Raw genomic sequence first — 9,327 nt, 5'->3', positions numbered from 1 at the left:
AAAAAAAAAAAAAAAAAAAAAAAAAAAAAAAAAAAAGTTAACACAAGGCCGGGCACGATGACTCACACCTGTAATCCCAGCACTTTGGGAGGCTGAGGTGGGCGGATCATGAAGTCAGGAGATCGAGACCATCCTGGCTAACACAGTGAAACCCCATCTCTACTAAAAAATACAAAAAATGAGCCGGGTGTGGTAGTGGGCACCTGTAGTCCCAACTACTCGGGATGCTGAGGCAGGAAAATGGCATGAACCCGGGAGGTGGAGCTTGCAATGAGCGGAGATCGTGCCACGGCACTTCAACCTGGGCGACAGAGCGAGACTCCATCTCAGAAAAGAAAAAGTTAACACGAATAACTGAAAAGCACTGAAAACTTAGTGGATCAGATAACCGAAATTCAGTGTTAATTTGTGAATTGACCTGATCACTGATGCTGATCATTTTTATTAAATTATCTATAACCCTTTAACTTTGAATTCTTAGGTACTTATAAGTACACTGTTCATATCAAATTATATCTTATAAACTATTTACATTGGATGGGCAGTGCTAAAATATTCACTTTTGAAGACTTTAAATTATCAAACATGGTTGTTTTTTGTTTTAATTTTTTGCAGAGACAAGTGTCTCACTATGTTGCAAACTCCTGGGCTCAAGTTACCCTCCCGCTTCAGCCTCCCAAGGTGTCAGGATTATAGGTGTGAGCCCCTGTTCACAGCCAAATGTGGTCGTTAATAGATAACAATTTCTTAGTAACTTTAAGAAATGATTAAAATTTAGTTGTCAGAATTAAAAGTACAACAAGGTATCACTATACACCTTAATTAGAATGGATAAAAGGAGAAAAATTCTGGCAAAGATACATAGCAATTTAAACCATCATATACTGTTAATAGGAATGTGGTGCACCTTCTTGGGAAACTTCCATAGTTTTTGTTTGTTTGTTTGTTTGTTTTTTTGAGATGGAGTCTCGCTTTGTCGCCCAGGCTGGAGTGCAGTGGCACCATCTCGGCTCACTGCAAGCTCCGCCTCCTGGGTTCACGCCATTCTCCTGCCTCAGCCTCCGAGTAGCTGGGAATACAGGCACGCACCACCACGCCCGGCTAATTTTTTGTATTTTAGTAGAGACGGGGTTTCACCGTGTTAGCCAGGATGGTCTGGATCTCCTGACCTCGTGATCCCGCCCGCCTCGGCTCCCAAAGTGCTGGGATTACAGCGTGAGCCACCCGCCCGGCCATAGTTTCTTTAAAAGGCGAAATATACTATGCAGTGATCCAGTCAGTTCACTTCTAGGTATTCACCCAAGAGAAATGAAAGCAGGTCTGGGCATGGTGGCTCACCCCTGTTATCCCAACACTTTGGGAGGCCAAGGCAGGAGGATTGCTGGAGGCTAGGAATTCAAGACCAGCCTGGCAACATAGCATGATCCTATCTCTATTGAAAAGAAGGAAAGGGCCGGGCGCGGTGGCTCACGCCTGTAATCCTAGCACTTTGGGAGGCCGAGGCGGGCGGATCACGAGGTCAGGAGATCGAGACCATCCTGGCTAACACGGTGAAACTCTGTCTCTACTAAAATACAAAAAAATTAGCTGGGCATCATGGTGGGTGCCTGTAGTCCCAGCTACACAGGAGGCTGAGGCAGGAGAATGGCGTGAACCTGGGAGGCGGAACTTGCAGTGAGCCAAGATCATGCTACTGCACTCCAGCCTGGGCGACAGAGCAAGACTCCATCTCAAAAAAAAAAAAAAAAAAGAAGGCCAGGTGCGGTGGCTCACGCCCATAATCCCAGCACTTTTGAAGGCTGAGGCAGGTGGATCGCGGAGTTGAGAGTTCAAGACCAGCCTGGCCAACATGGTGAAACCCCATCTCTACTAAAAATACAAAAAAATTAGCCAGACATGGTGGCGGGCGCCTATAATCCCAGCTACTCGGGAGGCTGAGGCAGAGAATTGCTTGAACCGGAAAGTGGAGGTTACAGTGAGCCGAGATCACGTCACTGCACTCCAGCCTGGGTGACAGAGCAAGACTTTGTCAAAAATAAATAAATAAATAAAAAGAGAAATAACCCAATTTAAAAATGGGCAAAGGACTTAAAGTTTTCTCCAAAGAAGATACACAAATGGCCATTAAACCATCAAAAGATACTCACAAGCTGTCAGGGAAATGCAAATCGGCAGTATGAGATAGGCCTGGCGTGGTGGCTCACACCTATAATCCCAACACTTTGGGAGACCAAGGCAGGTGGATCACTTGAAGTCAGGAGTTTGAGACCAGCCTGGCCAACATGGTGAAACCCCATCTCTACTAAAAATATAAAAATTAGCCAAGCATAGTGACAGGCACCTGTAATCCCAGCTACTCAGGAGGCTGAGGTGGAGAATTGCTTGAACCTGGGAAGCAGAGGTTGCTGTGAGCCAAGATCGCGCCACTGCACTCCAGCCTGGGTGACAGAGCACGACTCCGTGTCAGGAAAAAAAAAATACGAGATATCACTTTATACCCACAAAGTGGCCTTCATTTAAAAAAGAAAAAAAAAAAAAAAAAACAGGTAAAGCCAGGCACAGTGGCTCACACCTGTAATCCCAGCACTTTGGGAGGCAGAGGCAGGCAGATTACCTGAGGTCGGGAGTTTGAGACCAGCCTGACCACAGAGAAACCCCATCTCTACTGAAGATACAAAATCAGCCAGGCATGGTGGCGCGTGCCTCTAATCCCAGGTACTCTGGAGGCTGAGGCAGGAGAATCGCTTGAACCCAGGAGGCAGAGGTTGCGGTGCGCTGAGATTGTGCCATTGCACTCCAGCCTGGGCAACGACAGCGAAACTCCTTCTCCAAAACCAAAAAACAGATAATAAGTGTTGACAAGGATATGACTGAGGAAATTGGAACTGTCATATGGTGTTGGTAGGAATGTAAAATGTGCAGCCACTATGGAAAACCATATGGCAGTTTCTCAAAGGTTTGATGTAGAGTTACCATATTACTCAGCAATTTCATTCCTTAATAGTGAGAAATGAAGCCATGTCCATATAAACACTTGTATGTAAATGTTCACAGCAGCGTTATTAATTATGTCCAAATAGTGGTAATAAACCAAATGCCTATCAACTGATGAATGAATTAATGTGATACAGCCATATGTGAAATACTATTAAGCAGTAGAAAGGAGTGAAATACTGATTTGTGCTACAACATAGATGAACTTGAAACTTGCTAAGTGGCAGAAGCCAGGCACAAAAAACTCACATGATTCCATTTTTATGAAATATCCAGAATAGGTGAACCCCCATTTCTACTAAAATTCAAAATTAGCCAGGCGTTGTGGCACACGCCTGTAGTCCCAGCTACTCAGAAGGCTGCGGCAGGAGAATCGCTTAAACCCAGGAGGCAGAGGTTGTAGTGAGCCAAGTTCACACTACCACACTCCAGCCTAGGCAACAGAGTGAGATTCCATCTCAAAAAAAAAAAAAAAAAAAAAAAAAAAAGGACATGTCCAGAATAGGCAAATCTGTAGATGCAGCAAATTGGCGGTTGTCTAGGGATATGGGTACACATGGGAAAATGGCAAGTGGCTGTTGATGGGCATGGGGTTTCTTTTTGGGTGATGAAAGTGTTCTGAAATCGATTATGGTGATCCTCAATTCTGTGAGCTTGCTAAAAACCATTGAATTTCATATTTTAAATTGTGAGTTATGTGGTACATGGACTGTGTAATTCAAGCTGTTACTTAAAAAACGAGCTGAGTGCAGTGACTCACGCCTGTAATACACTTTAGCAGGCTGAAATAGGAGGATCGCTTTGAGGCCAGGAGTTTGAGACCTGCCTGGACAACATAGTGAGGCCCCATCTCTACAAAAATATTTAAAAATTAGAATAACTTTGGGAGGTGGAGGCGGGTGGATCACAAGGTCAAGAGATGGAGACCATCCTGGCCAACATGGTGAAACCCCGTCTTTACTAAAAATACAAAAATTAGCCAGGCGTGGTGGTGCACGCCTGTAGTCCCAGCTACTCGGGAAACTGAGGCAGGAGAATTGCTTGAATCCGCGAGGTGGAGGTTGCAGTGAGCTGAGATTGTGCCTCTGCACTCCAGCCTGGTGACAGAGCAAGACTCCGTCTCAAAAAAAAAAAAAAAAAAATTTAGAATAACTTCAGAGGTTGCAGTGAGCCAAGATCATGCCATTGCACTCCAGCCTGGGCCACAAGAGCAAAACTCCACCTCAAAAAAAAAAAACTGGAGTAACTAGCATGTAGTATATTCACTGTGTGTTAGCTCTGATGGTTGTGGTGGTGGTGACAGTGGTGGCTGGGTGTGACTACTGGAAACATGCAATATATATACTATTGTGAAGCATTCTGTTTTATAGGATCTCCTGTATCGAAGGTCTAGGTCACTAGTGGATTATGAAAATGCTAATAAAGCACTGGATAAAGCAAGAGCAAAAAATAAAGATGTTCTGCAGGCCGAAACTTCCCAACAATTATGTTGTCAGAAATTTGAAAAAATCTCTGAGTCTGCAAAACAAGGTACTGTTATGTTAACTTTCAATCACAAGGTATGCTTTATGACTATTATGTAAATTAAATAATCCTAATTTCTTGTTCACAGAACTTATAGATTTTAAGACAAGAAGAGTTGCTGCATTCAGAAAAAATTTAGTGGAACTGGCAGAGTTAGAACTGAAGCATGCAAAGGTAGTGTTGTAATAAAGATGTAATAATTTAAGTTACTTGTAATTTAGAAATGAATCAGTTATGACATTGATAATTCTTTAATCTTAATTCTCATAGGGATACTGTGACAGCTATTCCTGAATTGGAATTTCATTTTCCGAGGTTATTTCACTGCTTCAAAACAGTTGGTCTGGGTTTTTTGTTTTGTTCTGTTTTTTTGAGACAGAGTCTCGCGCTCTTGCCCAGGCTAGAGTGCAGTGGCACGATCTCAGCTCACTGCAACCTCTGCTTCCCGGGTTCAAGCGATTCTCCTGCGTCAGCCTCCCGAGTAGCTGGGATTACAGGTGTATGCAACCATGCCTGACCCTCTGGTCTTTTTTACATTAGTTGTTTACTTTGAATTAAGCCTCTTCTTGTAGTTAATAAATGAAGTTTGGCCCAAACCTTAGAGTAATTTTAAGACTAGAGAATCTTAGAATTGAGAGGGATTTTAAAGATTATTTAATCAAAGTAAGAATAATATCTGTATTGTCTCCAATGGTCAGCTCTGAAAGAATCTAACACCTAATATGGAAACCAGTATCATTTTTTGACTAGTTGTTTTTTTAAAAGTCTTTCTTAATAAAAACGTTTAAAAATTAGGCCGGGTGCGGTGGCTCACACCTGTAATCCCAACACTTTGGGAGGCCAAGACGGGTGGATCATCTGAGGTCAGGTGTTCAAGATCAGCCTGGCCAGCATGGTGAAACCTTATCTCTACTAAAAATATAAAAATTAGCTGGGCGTGGTGGCAGGCGCCTGTAATCCCAGCTACTCGGGAGCTGAGGCAGAATTGCTTAAACCCAGGAGGTGGAGGCTGCAGTGAGCCAAGATTGTGCCACTGCACTTCAGCCTGGATGCCAAAAAAAAATTTTATTTAACATTTGCTATTTTTGTTTTCTGATTTCTTAGTCTAATAACCCTGTCAACATGTTTTGATAAGTTTGGCATTATTACTCTTACGGAGCCTGAGCTGGTTTCTGATATTCATTGTTTTTCTTTTTTTTTAAAGAGAGGCCGGGCACAGTGGCTTACGCCTGTAATCCCAGCATTTTAGGTCAGGAGTTCGAGACCACTAACCAAGATGGTGAAACCCCTTCTCTACTAAAAATACAAAAATCAGCTGGGCATGGTGGTGCATGCCTGTAATCCCAGCTTCTCCGGAGGCTGAGGCGAGATGACCACTTGAACCCGAGAGGCGGAAGTTGCCGTGAGCCGAGATCATGCCACTGCACTCCAGCCTGGACAGCAGAGTGAGATTCTGTGTCCAAAATAAAATAAAAGTTATGAACTACCAGAAGTTTTGCTATACATCAAGGGTTGGCAAACTACAGCCCATCTTCTTCTGTAAAGTCTGTGAGCCAGGAATGGTGTTCCCATTTTTAAATGGTTGGGATTTTTTTGGTTTTTTTTTTTTTTTATTTTTTTGAGACGGAATCTCACTCTGTTGCCCAGGCTGGAGTGCAGTGGCGCGATCTCGGCTCACTGAAAGCTCCGCCTCCCGGGTTCACGCCATTCTCCTGCCTCAGCCTCCCGAGTAGCTGGGACTACAGGCGCCCGCCACCACACCTGGCTAATTTTTGTATTTTAGTAGAGACGGGGTTTCACTGTGTTAGCCAGGATGGTCTCGATCTCCTGACCTCGTGATCCGCCCGTCTCGGCCTCCCAAAGTGCTGGGATTACAGGTGTGAGCCACCACACCTGGCCTAAAATTCCATTTAAATATATATATATATTATGTGTATATACGTAGATTTTAATTGAATAGTATTCCATTGCTTAGGTGTATCACAGTTCATTCATCAGTGCCTTTGGGATATTCCCTCTTCGGGCAATTATGAATAATGTCACAATCAACATTTGCATGCAGATTTTGTGTGAACATAAGAGTAATTTCTCTTGGACTGGCTTTCCTGGTTTGTATGGTAAGTGTATGTTTAATTTTGTAAGAAACTATGAGGTGCCAAGCTGTTTTCCTAAGCAGCTGTTTCATTTTCCAGCAATGTATGAGAGTTCTAGTTGTTCTGTATCTCTTCAGAATTTGGAAATTTCCTTCCTTCCTTCCTTCCTTCCTTCCTTCCTTCCTTCCTTCCTTCCTTCCTTCTTTCCTTTCTTTTCTTGTCTTCTTTATTTTCTTTCTCTATTAGATGTGTAGTGGCATTTCAATGGGGTTTTATTTTCCATTTTCTAATAATGAACAATGAAATAATGTCATTTCCATTCTCTAGCTACTATATACAATACCCAGCAATAAGTAATATCAGGGGTCATACTCAAAATATTTAACAACTGCCAGTATGGCATGAGTAGAAACCAATGAGGACAGAGAACAGACCAATCAAAGCAGATGTTAGCTGTAAACAAAAGTTTGGTTGTAACTAAATCTGCTATTCAATATCAGCCCAGCGTATGTCATCTCACATGAATGCAAACATAATTATGAGATAATTTATAGATGTAGAATCTAAACAGAAAATGGTAACTGCATTTATAATATGCATGCTTTTGTTAAATTTCCTCAGCATTGATATTCCAATTAACCCAGTTATCACAGAGAAGGAGATTATCTGATTCTTTAAGTATTTGCTGCCACAGATCAAACATTTTGTTCTTTGACAATCAGGTGAAAACTGGCCAGAGTTTTAATCTGTGTCTATCTTATTTTGAGCGAGACTATCTTTTCAATGTTTAGATCGTTTCCATTATGTTTTCCATTAAGTAAATTGTTTATTATTAGAAAATTATTATTTTCTAATGTTTCAGAAAATAAAATTATTTTCTANGTAGAGATAGGGTTTCACCATGTTGGCCAGGCTGGTCTCAAACTGCTGAACTCAGGTGATCCGCCTACCGCGGCCTCCAAAAGTGTTGGAATTGCAGGCATGAACCACCGCGCCTGGCCAGATTCTATACTTTTTCAAATTCTTTCTGACCTGAGTTCTCTGTATTTAGATTTCTGATAACTGTTCTATTAACAGTAGTACTCAATCAGAGGTGATTCTGCCCCCCAGAGGACATTTTGCAATAGCCGAAGACATTTGTGGTTATCACAACTGGGTGTTCTATGGTTACTACCAGTATATGGTGGGCCAAGGATGCTGTTAAACATCCTACAGTGAAGGCTGGGTGCCGTGGCTCACCCCTGTAATGCCAGCACTTTGGGAGGCCAAGGCGGGCAGATCACCTGAGGTCAGGAGTTCAAGACCAACCTGGCCAACATAGCGTAACCCTGTCTCTACTAAAAAATACAAAAAATTAGCCAGTGTAGTGGCACACGCCTGTAATCTCAGCTATTCAAGAGGCTGAGGCAGGACGATCGCTTGAACCCAGGAGGCAGAGGTTGCAGTGAGCCGAGATCATGCCACTGCACTCTAGTCTGGGTGACAGAGCAAGACTCCACATCAAAACAAAGAAAGGCTGGCGTGGTGGCTCATGGCTGTAATCCCAGCACTTTGGGAGGCTGAGGCAGGTGGATCACCTGAGATCAGGAGTTCAAAACCAGCCTGGCCAACATGGCAAAACTCTGTCTCTACTAAAAATACAAAAATTAGCTGCGCATAGTGGCAGACGCCTGTAATCCCAGCTACTGGGGAGGCTGAGGCAGAATTACTTGAACCCGGGAGGCAGAGGTTGCAGTGAGCTGAGATGGTGCCATTGCACTCCAGCCTGGGCAACAGAGTGATACTCCATCTCAGAAAAAAAAAGAAAAAAAGAAATTTACTGAAGAATCTGGTATGTAGAAAGTATTATTGTATGTGAAACAAATTATGTAATTTTATGTGTTTAACCCTTTATGTGTATATAATGAATGGCTGTTTTTAAATTTCTAATGTATCAGTAAAGTCATATGACTTCTAACACTACATTTTGTGTGGTTTCTAACAGTGTATTTTCAGTAGGAGTCTTCTAGATTGTTTGGACTAAAATTTATAATTTATTTTTTATTCCTTTTTTAGGGTAACCTACAGTTGCTGCAGAACTGCCTGGCAGTGTTAAATGGAGACACATAAGCCACACTCTGCCTTCCTGTTAAAAGGGCTGCCTTCCTTCAAATTTTATTTTGTTTTCTTAATGATGTTAAGCATTTATGCTTACTGGAAACCAACAGAAAACAGCTGAAAAAGTGCATCTACTCCTCTTTTTCTGAGAAACATTGAGCCGCGCACACCCAGGCGATGCCAGTCTGTGTGCTGTGATGCTGCACTGTGTTCCCCACAACAGTGGTCCATCATCGTGCACTCGTCATACTCAGAAGTCCAAAGTTCATTCTTCTTTAAAGTAGCCTCTATAACTCTGTTTATTTTATAAATAGTATTCCTTATGGCTGCCAATCTTATTTACCTTTAAATAATTTCTGAAGTTTAACCTTTTCAGAATGCATTGTTCAAACAAGATAAAGATTGCCTTTTTTGAATTTTTTTTTTATTTTGTTTTAAAAGCATTATATACCATCTTAGCTCATTCATGTATCCTGGTAAAGCATCTTAATCAGACTTATTTTAATTACTGAATATTTCTTAGAAGTTTTGGGAAAGATTTTATGTAATCTTTATAAGTATGATTTCTGAAGAAAAGCAAATGCATTAGTATGTTTGCCTTAAACTTGTAGACTAAACC

The 9,327-nt window shown here is 42.0% G+C and overlaps 1 protein-coding gene across 1 annotated transcript in view; it reads left to right on the top strand.

Moving 5' to 3' along the window:
- The window catches only part of LOC108522670 (sorting nexin-6-like), a 67,075-nt gene extending 57,951 nt beyond the window's left edge, over positions 1–9,124 (top strand). The window contains 3 exon segments of the mRNA XM_017863042.1: positions 4,365–4,524; positions 4,607–4,692; positions 8,667–9,124. Coding sequence (XP_017718531.1) covers positions 4,365–4,524; positions 4,607–4,692; positions 8,667–8,720 — 300 coding nt within the window. The 3' untranslated portion in view covers positions 8,721–9,124.
- Positions 9,125–9,327: the final 203 nt, after the last annotated feature.

Source organism: Rhinopithecus bieti, unplaced genomic scaffold (assembly GCF_001698545.2).
Source record: "Rhinopithecus bieti isolate Rb0 unplaced genomic scaffold, ASM169854v2 scaffold_68129, whole genome shotgun sequence".
Taxonomy (NCBI): Eukaryota; Metazoa; Chordata; class Mammalia; order Primates; family Cercopithecidae; genus Rhinopithecus; species Rhinopithecus bieti.
The sequence above is the reverse complement of the archived record's forward strand: the minus strand, read 5'-3'. Positions and strand labels throughout refer to the sequence as shown.